This window comes from Apteryx mantelli, chromosome Z (assembly GCF_036417845.1).
Source record: "Apteryx mantelli isolate bAptMan1 chromosome Z, bAptMan1.hap1, whole genome shotgun sequence".
Lineage (NCBI taxonomy): Eukaryota > Metazoa > Chordata > Aves > Apterygiformes > Apterygidae > Apteryx > Apteryx mantelli.
This window is the reverse complement of record NC_090020.1, coordinates 64,169,809-64,185,453: the sequence shown is the minus strand read 5'-3', so window position 1 is coordinate 64,185,453 and position 15,645 is coordinate 64,169,809. Positions and strand designations below refer to the sequence as shown.

The window sequence follows — 15,645 nt, the reverse complement described above, 5'->3', positions numbered from 1 at the left end:
AGTTCACTTTTATAACTTAACCTCAAAGAGTGATTCTTCCCAGCAATGGAAGCCTTCTCTCATTCAGCTACCCAAGGCTCTCAACACATCCACTCATCAAAAGGAAAAAAAGTGGGTATAGCATATCTCAGGTAGACCTTCAAAAGTAATAGAATCCTGGACTCCTATCTGCAGAATGAGAGCTAAAAATTTTCTTTTTAGTAATGAAAAGCTGGGTTCTAGAGAATTTGACTGTGTTGTGCACTCTGTAAGCATGTGTGCTGGTCGCACCTTTTGTACCTCTCAATCAGGGCAGTTATAATCAGCACTGTGTTTGAACTCAGCTGTATGAATGTAAGCAATAATAGGAAGATTAGGCCTTACATATTACTTGGCTTTTCAACTGCTAAGAAAAATTTGCAGAACTTAGTGTCATGAAGGAAGCTTTCTCTAGCAGTTTTATTTCTGTGTTGATTTAGCTTGAATACACTCTTCTATGCTAAATTCCTGTTCATCTACTTAAGCACAGATTTTTCTGCATTATGCAGGGGGACAGACTTAGTTCTTGAAGAAAACTAATGGAGCTTCTATGAACAAATGTTATTGTTAATGGAGCTACTATGAGCAATTGGTGTTGACCATGTCTATGATGCATGATGGTGAATCTATGAAACAGGAATTATCATAGACATGCTAATGCTGCCTTATGTCCACACTAATTATCCCCACTGGGAGGAAAAGTTTATTAGCTTGTGCACAGCAGTGCACTAAGATGGTTTTCTGCTTTTGGGCCCTTAACTACTATTTCCGTTTGTAAAGCCCAAATTAGCGCTCTTTCATTGCTCTCTTTAGGGAACAGAAACTTGGGTCTTCCTTCTTTTGTGAGCTTTGCAGGGGAGGGAAGGAGGAGAGTCTATTAAATTTAGCAATAACTACTATAAGGCCTCTTCTTTTGAGCTTATTCCATTATTCCATGTATACCTTATTTTTTAACTTTATGTGGCTGCTGCTTCTGTTTGAATAGTGAATTATCTAGATACTGGCTAATTGATTAATTGAATATCAAAATTATTTGCTGTAATTCTCGTCTCTATGTGCTTGGTTGCAGCCAAAAATATGAGTACTGTTGTCAGAATCTATTTATTATTTTGCATCAGCTGTGTTTTCTTGGAACTCTAAAAATATGTTTGAGCATCTCTTCCTTAGTCTTTTTTTTTCTTCCAGTTCAGATATCCAGACTCTAGAGCTGTGCTTGAAAATTTGTTGCTTTCTTTTTTCCTAATCAAAAAATTGTTTCCTCTATTTTCTGGTTGACCATAATTTCCTGTAACTGTTAGGGAGATCAGTAAGTGAAACAGGATCCTGAACACCTCTTGTGAAGGACCTTTCAGAAAACTGAGATATATCTACGTATTTAACCAATCTGAATAATGGCACCAGCAAAAGCTGCTGAGGATTTCTATGGCAATTTAATTAGCTATAGAGATTTGCAGTATTTTAGGACTGAATCTAGCCGTTCTTTAAACTTTTCATAGGTGATCTTTTATTACTGACTGTCATTCACTAAAACATTCTTTGTTCTTTTTGTTTTAATTTTGTAGTTTTCTGTAAAAGTGTTTCTTTGTAAAGAAGCTTTGTCATTTTAATTATATGTGCATTTAAGCAAAAAGGGAGGAAAAACAGTGAAGAAAGTTAATGGGGATCTATTTGGAGATGTTACATAGATGAATAAATAAAATTCCCAAAAGACTGGAATTCTTACAATTGTAACAGAATGTGCCAGAGTAGCTTCAGTTTCTGGAGATGATGTGATTAAAATACTGTAATACAGTTTCCATTACAGTTCAATTAATGCACAGGGTTTGAAGCACATTTTCTTCTTACAAAGAGATTAGTTTATCAAAAGAATATTTGTAGGAGAAAATGAAAACACAAAGAGCATTTCTGTATGGATCCTTTCGTAAATGAAATATAGTGCTGGTTTATGTTGTGCTAATAATGGAAAGATATATTCCAGGTTAGTGTGCAACATTAATGTAAATATTACAACAAAAACACAAAATAGATCTGAATGGACAGAACCATAACTTATCACTAAACACACAGGGTAGCAGAATCACAACTTATCATTAACCATAACTTACCACCATGCACATTTTCTCAAATGTAAAGACACATTTGTTACCACTGTCCTACACAGCTAGTCAGAACGTGGATGAATTCTGTTAAGGCAAGAAGACCAGTTCAACTTCAGCCTCCCTCACACAAGAATAGTAATCTTGTTCTGTTGAACGCTGCAGTGGCAGCAGTCCATGGTGGCGCTTCCGTTGAATTGTCTTTGCTTCTCACATCTCTTCTGAAGAGACACGCTTGGGAACCTGTCTTGAGGCAGATCCCTTCTCCTACACCACATGAGGCAGCGAAAAAGAACCACGTTCGGTCGACATCACCTCGTAGCAGTGCACCTGGTCAAGAGAGTCATTGTACTGCTACAAGGAATAGATCCCAGCTTAGTGAACGGCAGGGAGACTTCCTCTACAAGACTGTTGTCCAAAGTGTGCTAAGCAAGCAGAAATTTAATTTTACCTCCTTAATACAGGCTGTGTCAGAGTACATCCCTGGAATGATGAGCAGAAGAGGGGCTTTGTTTTTTCCTCATCCACTTTGTTTTTTTGCCAGACTTTTCCTGCCACCTCTGCTTCATCTACAGGGCTGTGTTTCCTTTGCACAAAGGCAAGAGAAATTTAAAATAAAAAAAATACCCTGTGGAAAATACAGTAAAATACTTCTTTCCTTTGCAGATGAAATTTTATTAGCAATGCAAGCAGAAAGCAAGAAAATCTTATGGCGTTCTATAATACTTGTAGCAGAAAGATGCTATGTGAAAAGCTCAGTGTCTCTATAACTCAGGTAGAGGCCAAATAACAAAAAGAGGTGAAAAGAGAATTATTAGAAACTGAAAATCATTAGTTAGCAAATAAACTGATAGAATCACAGAATAATTTACCTTATAATTAAGGGATCTCAGAAGCTCTCTAGCCCAACCTCCTGCTCAAAGCAGGGTCAGCTAGATCAGACCAGGTTACTCAGGGCTTCATCCAGCTGAGTCTTGAAAACCCCCAAGGATGGAGACTGCACAACCTCTCTGGTCAATGCAATTCACTGCTGGACGGTCCACATGGGAGGGGGAAATTTCCATGTAAACAGCCTGAACCCCTCTTGTTTCAATGTATGCATGTTGTTTCTTATTCTCCCACCATGCACCGTGTAAAGAGTCATCTTCTCAGTGAACTCCTCATAGATGTTGTAAGGCTGCTATTAGATTGCCCCAAGCCATCTCTTCTCCATGCTAAACAAGCCCTGAGTACAATCTTTTTATGGTATTAAAATCCTTTTTATAAGGTGACACAGTGTTATAGACAAGTTCAAACCCACATTTATTCAGCAATACACTATGTATTGTTTCATTTTAACTGTATTTTTTTACATTTTTAAAAGCAACAGGCTGGTGTTTACGAGCGCTTTAGCACAATAATTCTTAAATCCTTGTGTTGGTGAGTCTCGTGCACCAAGGTTAATAGTTGCATCCTACTTTTTCAGTCCAGTTAGAGAAATGTAAAATAGCAGATGTTCAATTCCGTTTTTCCATTTCATCATCCTGTCACTCAGAAGCCTTAAATTCTCTGAATTTGGGGGGATTTTTGTATTGGTTTCTGAAAAGCATTGTAAGAAAGTTTACAAGAAACAAAAATCTGCTATATTAAACTTAAATAGGGAGAAAAGATTGAAATCGTAAGAGCTCATTATTCAGTCCCTTCAAGGCTTTTGTAAGAAGGCTCACAAGAAAGAAAATGTTGCCATCCTAAAAATTAAAATGGCCTTATCTTCACAAAATTTCTGGGGAAAATAAAGGATGCCATATGCTGATTATACAACACAGATAACTCGTCTTGTATAAAATAATTTCTGCATGTTATAATTGTAATATATGTGGAATGTGGTTTGCTCTGTGTGAAAGGAAGTATATATGGCGATGTATATTAAAGTTCTCACTACTACAAAAACCTACATGCAGGTATACAGGTTTTCCCACTTACAGTAAGAAATAAAAAATAAACAATTCTGCTCTGCTTATCTGACAGAAAATATTTTGATAATAGCTGCTTAAGTCAAGAATCTGGAAAGAGGATTTATTTAAGTGTCAGTATCCTGACAGCTGAGCCCTTTGAAACTTTCCAGGTTCTACATCTAATGGCATCTAATGGTTAAATCTGAGGGAAAGCAAGTTTTTGCACAGTTTGGATGACTTTAGATATGACTGAATAAAATATTGAGGAAAGAATATAATGGTTATTGCTGGCAGCTGCCATCACAGAACCATAATTTATATTTTCTGATAGGATATAACAAAGGAGAAGATTTTAAAAGACATGGTTAGTCAAACTGAGTATCTTGATCTTATTTTTCAGAAGACCAATATTTGGGTTGCATTTTGTTACTGCAAATCCATCTGAATTTTTTTTAACAGCACAGGATCAGATTTCAGTGTCACTCCTCAGAAGTTGCATGAAAAGAAGAAAACAAGACAGACTTTTTCTTTCTATTGCTACATGAAGATATCTGAAATAGTTTTATATTTTTGGTTGTTTTTGTTGTCTTAATCTCACCTTAGAATGTGTACTACAGATAGATTATAAACTGCAAGTTTTACTATGTCAAAATAACTATGTAAATTAAGTTGGAAAAAAAATTTGCTTGGCCTGTTTATAAATTTTTTTTGTTGTTGTTGACTCCTCCTTTACTAGAGTCTTAAGCTTTAATCATTTTTTCTTTCGAAGTGTCATTTACAACTTGAGAAAATTTTCAGAAAGGAAATACAAGTTCTGTAGGAAATCCAATGGATTTGGACTTCTTGCAGATTTGTAGTGCTGGAGAAGCTAGTACTGGAAAAGCTACCTTCATTTTCTTGACGTTTTTGAAGTAAAAACTTATTTTTATGTGTTTTGGTGGGTTGTTTGGCTTTTTAAGGAAAAAATGTATGAATTTCTTCAAGTCATCCCTGAACTACATAGGAAGTGAATTCAAAGATTCAATTCTAGTGAAGTTAGGATTATTCAGTAGTTATCTTAGTCATCAAAGTATAAAAATAACCAACAGTGACAAGATTTGATCTTTCATCTAAAGTTTCTCAAGTATATTCTTATTTGAAATCCTTTACCTGTCTCTCTTTTCCTTTAATATAAGTGAATGTTGTACGTAAGTATGGTTTATATATGGAATCTATTTATATAAGAATTAAATCATGTATAAGAAACTCGGCCAAGACTCTTAAATAGGTGGTCTGATTATTCTGGAGCAAGAAGATCACCCAGTTGCTCCACCCAGATAATGAAAACTTTTGAAAATTGGGACATTTCTTTAATTGTCTCAATATAAATTTAGGATCCTAATTTTAGGGTGAGTTATTTTGAAGAAATTCATCTCACTTGGTGAATCTTCTTCCTACTATAACATGTCACAAGCTATACTTAGATTGTGGAAACTGAGGATACTTGCAGATTCCTTAAATCTCTGTGTCCAGCCCAATGGAAAGGACACCTTGAGTACACAACCCAGCTGGAAGCATGTCATGTCCCAGCAGGTGCCCAGAGGAAGAGTCAGGGTAGTACCTACCATAGTGCACATCCATGTAAATGCAGACAGAGGCACAGTTAATTTATTTGGATTAAATTTCCATTTCCAGTCATAGTTCTGATGGTTCTTACCTAAATTCTAATATTTGCAAAATAAAAAGCAAGACTTTTCTCTGCTTCTGCCCTGTGTTGTAAACCTCTGTTGTTATGTCATATTAGTAACATTTGAGTGATCGGGTAATCACTGCAAATAATGACTGAAAAGAAAATTGTGTTTATGTAATACTACTAATTTATATAAAATTTACTTAAATAAATTCCTTGAAAAAGCCTGTTAAGTTCAGCAAACCCATCTTTTTGTCCAAATCAATAGTAAGTCCCCTTATATCTATCTAGTGGCCAGAAATTCTGTGTACCTTTCATTGTGTTGGTCTTCTGATAACTGTTTGCAGTCCCCCTGTGCAGTTGCTGACCAGTTCCCCTTGATTTACTCTGGTGCAGTTCTGCTCATTATCTGCAGTCTGGACAGCAGCAAGTGTAAACTGTATAGGCAGAGAGAACTGTGACTTGGAGCTGACGTATCCCAGAAACAGTGAAACTTTAGCAGAAAACTAAAATTTACAGTCTGATGTTGTTATTTATCAAGCTGCGTTCCAGAAATGGAGATACATTTGAGTACAGACTGTCTGTGCAGTTCAGACCAGGACTGGAACTCCATCTATGAACAGGCCTCTTTCCGTGGCTCATTCTGCTGTATAGTGCTGGGGAAGAGACCTATTTTAATGGTAAGAGTAGGAGTTCTGCACAAAGGGGCCTTTTGTATGCTATCTATTAACTCAGATTGTGTCATGTATCATTATAAAATGCTTCAGATTTATGCTGAATGACAAGAAGAATTTCAGATGCGTTGTTTGGAATACTATGACTATATTTATGCAAAGCTGCCAAAATATAGCAGCACTGTTCCAGACATCCTTTCACAACTCATTTTATTATGAGTATTTTCCCTGACAGAATAATAGTGTGTGCATTCACCTAAAGCCTACAAGTAGTGTGGAAAAATAAATACATACTATTGTCTGTTATTTCAGTGCTGCAGATCTGTTGGTTATCTCAAAATTAAAAGGTGGGCTATTTTTACAGGTATAATGCAAATACTTCAGCTGAAATAATTTATTTTTCAGCTGAAATTCTCTAGGTCTTTAGATATGTGAATTGACAGGACTCTGTTTACTACATACCAGAACAATTACAAGCATAGAAGAACACTTTAGATATAGATAGCAACTGCTTTTGATGTAACTAATAGACAGTGATCTTTTACTTTGGTAGGAAGAATAAAACAAGTAAATGTGTAAAAGGACATGGTTCCTTAACAATCAGATTAAATAAATATATGCTTTATAACTTTAAATTCATCCCAGATAAGCCAGGTTTTTCTTGTTTCTTTGTAATAGTTTTAGGTTTATGAAAATTAGATGTTGCCCTATTACCTTGATATTTTTTCATGATAAAATAACTGCATTTCCAGAGAAGAAAAATGCAGACTGAACCTACCTAGACTCCAGTAAAGTGCTCATTTATAAGGGTGGGCTTGATGTTCCACTGAGTGCTGAATTAATCCAGTAATTTCAGTTTTAGTAGCATCTCCTAGTTAACTTCTGCCTGCGGCAGGGCTGTAGTGGTTACCCAGGAGTCTTTGTGCCACCAGAGCAAGAGTAGAAAGTTGCAGTAGGTAAGCACAAAAAATGCTAATGCAAGTTAGAGAAAATAATTTCAGCCAGTCACACAGGCTGTGATGAGTTGTGATGGTAAGGTGCTCAGATACTAAAATAATAGACCAGATAATTATCATAGGTAGGGGTATGATAAGGTCAATGAAGACTTAGAGTTATTGACCTGGCTCAGTTTGTAGCATGTATAATATGTGGGTACAATTATGGCCTGTGCATAATAATTCAATGAACTTTAACTAGCTAGGAAACTAAATTGCCTGTGCTGTTCATTATGAGATCGTTCAGGACTAAGAAAATATTGTAGTAATATTATTGTGGCCATCATTATCTAAAGATAGAAATGATTCAAGATTGATAGGGAAAAGTTAATATGCATACATATATTTGATTAGGCAAATCAAATGAAGCGTATTTGATTAGGCAAATTGCTAGAGTGGGGAAAAACAAAGTTTGGAGGGTCAAAAGGTCTTTTCAGCTCTGAAAAGTAGTAACTTTCATGAATAAACATGACCTCAGAACAACCTTTGATGACTCAAATAGAGTAGGGAAAGGGAATTAGAGTGTTCAGGAGGGTATCTTCTCTGAGAAGAAGGCAGGCAGATAATTTATTGCCTCTGGAACATGGAAGAGGTTACCTGGAGGTTAGAGTGTGATTATCTGTTCAGAATATTCTGATTTTGACTTTTATTATTTATTATATTCATTTAGTGTTGTCGCTTTACAACCTTATATACTAAAGTATAGCTGTCTACCCATAGCTAATTGTTGTTTTAGAAGCCATGGTCTGCAAAGTACTTAATCAGGAGTTGAAGCACTCCATTGCCTAAAGCTACTTTTAAATACACAAAATAAAATAAATACACTCTTTGCTTTAAACAAAAATTCTCAGTGAAAAAAAATGTCCTTCAGTTGTTTTTCCCTTTGGGCAATTTATCCAGCCCAGATGCAGCAGGGAGAGTCTGAAAGAAGGACGTGCCTCCTGGCAATAGGTAGCTCCAGAGAGCTGCTCAAGCTGCTTTGCTCTGCTTTGAAGTTTTTAGTTTGCCTTTGGATTTTTCTGAGAAGTTGTATAGGGAGAAGTTTAGAGTGCAGGTAGTTCAGAGTGAATTATTAATTTGTATAGAATGTAAGCCATGGGCATTGGCCTATCTGCCCTGTTATAATCTATATGTTTTAAGCTTACATTTGCCAGAAGCCTGAAAAGATGCCCTTGGCATTCATTATACCAGTCAACCAAAACAGAGGCTCGAAGGCATACAAACCCCAATGGACATTTTGGCCTGACTTGGAAAAACTGCTGCTAGCTTAGTCAGTAAAGACTTTTGATAGGGTTTTTCATATATTTTAAAATTGTACTTGGTTTGGTTTTTGAGTTTGCTTTTAAATCTCCATAAAAAGTCACTGGTCTAGCCTGCAGAAGTTAGGCTAGATAATTTCTAATAGGCAACAATATATTAATGCTCTTACTGTCACTAGCTTGAAAGAAAATGACTATAAGTTTTTAGGTGAATAGTAGTGAATAATAGTGAGGCCTGCTTTCCTACTTCTTCATATCCTGTGTAACTACCACATTATGTCTGCTCCCTTCTATGATTTCCTTCACATTCTTTACTCTCCACACCCCTAAGTACACCCCCCAGCTGTTGCTTACAGACACTAAAGCCTCTTTCAGTACTCCTCTTCCCTCCAGTCTCCCCGCTTTCCTCTTCCAAGCCTTCACTGTACTAGTTGGCCAAAAAATAGACACCTGGTGAGGGCACTTTGCAGACTTTCCCATAGTGATGGCACTCATTTCAGTCTCCTTATTCAATCTAGCTGTCAGTTTTTGTGAAATTTGCAGAAAGCCAACATACTTGTGATTTCAACTGTTCTGTCAAATTCGGTTACAATTGACTAAGGGTTCAAAAGCTGTTTAGGAACCACCTGATGGATAGATGAGACAATCTCATAAGCTGCATTTCTTTAGGAAATGCTGCTGAAACCATTGATCATTCTTTTTCAGCAGTAACCAAGAAGTATTTATTTCTTCTTGATCCATTTCTGTACAAAGCAGGATCTGTAGCCATTCTTTCTTCTACAGCCAAACTTTTTTAAACCTGGGTATAATATTCTGGTTATATAGTACAATTAAAGGCTTAAACTCAGTTTTTGAGCTGTAAATCATTATAGTTTCATTTATATATAGCTTACAAATAGCGTGGAACAAACTACCAAAGGGGAGCTTCTGAGAGAGCAAAGGAGAATATGCGAACTGCTGTCTTTCAAAATGTGAGGCATCCAAATGTGCAGCAAATCAGCTCTTCCTTCTAGTTTGTAAGGGTAAAAATGTGGCTTTATGTATTCTTCTGCCTCCCACACCACTGCTCTCCCTTAGAGCAGGGATTGTTCATGTAAGAGAGTGCTGAAGGAGTTGCCTGTCCAAAGAGACTACAGTTTTATGTATCTTTACATTAAGCATGCAAGGCTAGAAGGAGAATTTTCCCCTCCTAAGCAGTCTACATAACATCTGGACCTGTAAAAGAATATATATACTGATCACCATATACATTGGTATCTTTTAGTAAGGAATTATTGAAAAATAATTTTTCAGCACAGTGCTACTAGCATACATGTAGAATTTCTTAATGTCTACATCCATCAGTAGTTCTGTGTCCATCTGGGCTTTGGCCTTCCTAAATTTCATCTTCAAGTGCTGAAAGAATGCTTTCCCCAACATATTGACAGGTGGTGCTGTCTGTAAACTGATAATCTTGCAACTTGTCAGGATTAGTCAGATCCTTGAAAGTAAATGTTTTATTGCGTTATGGAAGATGCAGTCAAAATTGCAGCTTCTGAGAGACTGAATAAATTAATAAATATATCCAAGCCATATCAGTAATTCTAATCACAATCAGGAATGCTTTAGCTTTTCTTTCTATTTCTTTCTGATTCCATATCTTTGGAATTCATATTTTTAGAAGAGTGTTCTTTTTCTCTGCCAGATGTTCACCCCATGGACAAACACTGTCTGCAATTTTTTTTTTTTTCTTTTTTTGGATACTTGAGAATTTCTGAATCAGTTGAATGACTGATCTTGTGGCTTCTACAACTGCCAGTGGTCCCAAAGGATTTTTATTTTGTCCTTTTCTGCTATCATTTCTCATTTGCATTCCTCCCACTTCTGGCAAGTTTTAGTGGAACGCAGACCCTCAGCAGGTCACTGGCTGCTTGATTATGCACTTCACAAGCCAACAGTGATAGTTTGTTCTCAGCATGCATTGAGCATCTTTTCTGTTTGTTTATGGTTTCACCAGTTTTCCAAACATGGCATTTAGCCACTCCTAGTGTTGTTCTCCACAGCTGTATTGATGCTGTCTGTTGATTTAATTAAAGTGGCTGGATTCTAACTAATTAGAGAAACCTGTGTCTGTATTCCTAAGAAGTTTGGTTCATTTTCCATGTGATGCTCTGTTTGCTGTCTCTTAAAATGGCTTTATGTTTCTTGTTTTCTTCAAAATTTTTCTCACAAATCTTTTTTTAGCCACTGATTTCAAAATGTTTTAAAAAATCACAACTTTTCAGCCAGTTCTTTAAGTCCACATGGCTATGTGTCTGTATCATTTGCCAGCATTAAAATCTCCATTTGTGATGTTTTATTATGGAGTTTTTGAGCCTGTTTTATTTATTCTACAACTCAGTCTACTGTACCAGCAACCTAAGACAGGAATGAGAAAGCATAGAGACAAATTGGCCAGAAAAGTTTGTGTCCTTTGAGCTTGGATTCAGGGAACTGACAAAAATATCAACTAGTGCTCTCATATTAGATTTTGTATTAGTACTGCTGTAGAAGCCTGATTTGTAGTTCTCTTCAAACAACAACATGTAAGTGATATCAGGTGTGTCTGATCTATTAGATGCAGACCATCCCTTTTTAGAATTTATATCTTGTTGACGGTTACTCTTTTTTTGTCTACTCTTGATTCTGTTTTACTTCTAGTTTTGAGGTAGTTTTAGCAATGTTCATCAGAACTGGAAAATCTTTATCTGACTTTGCATACAGTTTGATTGTTCATACAAAAAAAAGGGGCAAATGGTTAAGAATTTGCTTAGCGAAGCCCTGTCAGCTTTTCCAGAAAAGAAGTGAATAAGTGGTAAAACAATTAAATACAGCAGTAACAACTGTTCTCCAATACACAGTTACAGTGCATACATAATTATCACAGATGGTGAGATCTCTCTTTCACATGCTTACAGGTAAATCTTATAATAAATGTGATGATGTTTGTTTGCATGTGTGTGTTCTCCCTGAATGTGGGACTGAATCAAAGATTTTCACATAGTCCAGCCAAACTAGTTTAGACTTCTTGCATTAGTTAAAATTCCTCTTAGGCTTTTCAAGCAGAAGCTGATCCTTTGTTCTGCTGCTTTTTTTTTTTTTTTTTTGCTTACACCCTTCTGCCATTCACCCAGTGAAATATCAGTGATTACAGTAAGGTGATACAGCCAGTATTAGTAGTTCCCATGTGACTTTGGAACATGGAAATTTTTGAGGGCTTTTACCTTTCTTTCATTGCTTAGTAGTAATGAGATTGTACTGCTTAAAAGGTTTCCTTGTTAGTACTCTGCAGTCCTGTCACTGTCACTTAGGTCTACATGGCCTTCCTCAGTTTTGTCTGTATCATAATCTCTCTGCAAGGGCAACGTTCTGTTTTATGCTTGTAAAGCTCTCAAACACTAAAGCTTTGGCTGTTGGAACTTCTAAGCACCACTTAGTTGCAAACAAAAAATAATATCTATTTAAATTTTTTCACGTTAGCTTCTTGCATAGAGAAACTCCTGTGATTTAAGCTTTGCACTACTAACTGATGCAGTATGAGTAGATATGCTATTTGAGAAGGGTTGCAAAGCCATAGAAATGACAGCTCTTCCTCTGGTCCGCTGATCAAATTACTCTTAAATAGAATCTAGCTTGCACATTAGAATAATTTATATCTACTTACTAATTGCAGTAGACACTGAGATTCTCCTGTCTGTTTATGTTGTGCTGGTTACAAACCTACCTCAGAACCTTCCATTACCCTTGAGTCCTCCATCCATTTTGCCTCCAGCTCTCTTATGTGCTTAATTGGCCCATGCAAAGTGTTTAACTTGCACTCAGTCAGACAGGCATCTCCTCTATACCCATTATATTTCCATTCCTACCAGAGACAATCAAAGCCAGTCAGCAGACACTTGCTTTTCCCTCATATCTTTTGGCTTTTGTGCTTTTATTTCTGACTTTTGTCCTTACATGGCTGAGTTGTGGGTTTTTTCATTGCCAAGTGTATTAGTTCTTCTTAATTTCAGATGAAGTCATCTCTGTTTTGTATCAAGCACAGAGACTACATTCCTCACTCTCTGTGCCAGTCTGTTGTCTGATTTTTGTCAAAGAAAGGCTTCCTTCTTTCTAAAATTACCTAGCTATAACCAACTCTCAATTACCTTTTGTCATACTATTCCAGTGTTGGCTATCCATAAGTGTAGAGACAGCCTGGGTCAAGCAGGATTATTGATTAGTTATAATACAGTGCTGCTCTAATGCTCTTCCTGGGGCAAACTTACCTCAGAAAATGACACAATTGCTTTCTTGCAGCTTGGAGCTAGAAGTAATAATCCCAGCCAGACCCAAGACAGCTGCATGTCAGAGCAGCCTAGTCTCTGCAGCAAATTTCCAGAGAGCTCAGTACAGACTAAAGCAAAGCTGGCTCTGATTTTCTGGAGCCATCTCAGATCTGCCATAGAGAAAATCAAGCTGGAGTAATAAGTGCTGAGGTAAGTGCTACAAGAGCCACACAGCTGTTGAGACTCTGGGTTGCACAAGAGCTTGTGTTTGGACACTGCTGGACCCAAGCTGTCTCCGTGCATTTATGTCAGTGCAGGCCACAATTTATAAGCCCTCTTGGCACTTGGTGTTCTGGAAAGCGTGATGTTAAGGATGAGCTAGACTGGTAGGACTAGTGCTTATCCAGAACTGATAAATCCTCCCAGCTATATATTTCTGCTCTTTGTTTTCAAATGCATTCCATAGTATTGTTAGGGCTTATTTATTATTTGCTGTGTTCAGTATCCCAGATAGCAGAGGACTGACTGTAATGAGAGACAGCAGAAATTCAAAGCAGTAAGCCATAATCATCCCTGAGACAGACAGAGAGACTCCCAGGTCTCTGAGTAGGCATAAAACATTATCATGAATATTTGGTATACAAGTAGCAGTGATAGTCTGCCATGTCCTGCAAGTGTCAAAAGTAGCCTGTCTAACAGACAGCTGGTGGGTATGCAGATAGGATGCTAATATTGCAGCTGCTTTGGCAGAGAGCAGGATATATTGGGTAGCAGTGAGTCATGAGATATGCTTAATGTTGGTAATAGGTGTCTATAAGGACTTCTGCAGGCCTGGCAAGGAGGTAGGTATGGGGTACTGGTTGAGCAAGGGACGTTTAGAGCATGGGGTTTTAAGTATGGGTGCCAGAGCCTACAAGAAGTCACTGATACTGTAAGGCGGCTTAGAATTAAGATGCTTAAATTGGGGTCACTAGGTATGGTTTGAGAGTTTAGAACAAGGGGCATATGAGAAGAGTTTTGATACTTGGCAGCATCTGACACCCTCCTCTGTCTCAGATCTTTCCTGGTGGGTCGGTTGGATATTGGGGTATGTTTGGTTCTGTTAGCTCTGAAACTGAGAGTAGAGGTAGAGGAAACAGAGCCAAGTAAATCTTTTTCTTGTGTTGCTCCCATAGAAATGAAGAAAATATATTTTTCCTAAGTCGAAAACTTTGGTTGCCATTAGTATAAGATCTTTAGATTACATGGAAAGGTTTAGTTGTTTTACAAAAACAAAGCAGGAACCTGGCACTATATAAACATTTTTATGCTCATATGGCATGTACACAATATGGAAAGTCCAGTCATGCCCTCCTACAAATACATCCGTTCAAGAAAATTCATAGCATACATGCTAGCAAAAACAAGCATTTGCCAAAGTTGCTAGGATTTCCAGGAAGGGAAACCTAGAAGGGTTTCCTTCCTACATTAAGGTTCAGGTTCTCCATTATAATGATAAAGCTGTGGTTTGTTTCAAACTGTGAGTCATTAAGTGGTAGTCACTGTGAGTCTTGCAGAAACATACCCTTCACAAGTTACCTTTCAAAGCAGAAGAATCCACAGGTTTTTTTTAGGGTTGTTTGTTTCATTTTGCCTTTCTTAGGAAAATTGCCAGATATTTTGGTAATAAAGTTACAAATGAATTGTTAAAATCTGTTTTAAAAGAAGAAATCTGATAATATTACAGTTTTAGTCAAGCTTTTTGGTTTTGTTGTTCCTTTCTTTTACTGTTTCATATATGACTTTTGTTCTCCTTTTCCTCAATGCTTGTTGTGACATTCCTGTCTTGTCCGTATGTTTCATTATCTCATTAAAGTAACGTATTAAAAGTTAAGAATATCACAGTACTGACTTCTTAGGCATTATTTAAAGCCACCTTCTTGCTGACTGGTTTATCCAAAATAGTTATAAGCTGAGCTGTGAAGAAATGTTCTCTCTTTTTCTTCTTGCAGACTGCAAATGATAACCTGCATACAGATGATGAGCATGAATTCAGAGGCGATAAAGAAAGCTATCTCTGTGCAGTGTGCCTGGATGTTTATTTCAATCCTTACATGTGCTATCCATGCCACCACATCTTTTGTGAACCTTGCTTAAGGATGCTTGCCAAAGACAATCCAGCCAGCACTCCATGTCCACTGTGTCGCACTACAATCGCCAGAGTCTTTTTCCAAACAGGTATAAAAATTAAACTTTTTACAATATAGGAAAATATTTATAACTTTTTCTTCATGTATTTCTGGTCTGAATAAATATGTAGTTAAAAGCATAGTAAATCCCTGCTAACAAAGTATAGTCATAAAAATATTCTTCTGTCCAACAAAATAATAAGAGTATGCAGTGGGGTAAATCCAAAATCAGAGCAGAATTTGGTCTCATTATCCATTGTGAGGATTTCTTTGCATTTAGCTCTTCCTAGAACTATTCCATGCTGGCTTTCTTAAGCAGTAAGAAATTGCTCTGGAGGTATATTTCAAAACTTTTGATTTTTGAAGTGGGATTTTGATATTTCATATTTCTTTGGTTTCCTCTTGCTAAATAATCACAAACTCCAAACATTATAAACATGCATTTCCTTAAAATACCTCACTAAAAAGGCACTTTAAAATTATTAAATTAATAATAAAAATGATTCTTTTCTTGTTTTTTGACTTTAATTTAGCTGTAGGAGAAAATAA

At 36.7% G+C, this 15,645-nt stretch overlaps 1 protein-coding gene across 1 annotated transcript in view; it reads left to right on the top strand.

Moving 5' to 3' along the window:
• The window catches only part of RNF180 (ring finger protein 180), a 64,698-nt gene that overhangs the window by 29,901 nt on the left and 19,152 nt on the right, over positions 1-15,645 (top strand). Inside the window, exon 4 of the mRNA XM_067315754.1 lies at positions 14,920-15,145. Coding sequence (XP_067171855.1) covers positions 14,920-15,145 — 226 coding nt within the window. The remainder of the gene's footprint in view (positions 1-14,919; positions 15,146-15,645) is intronic.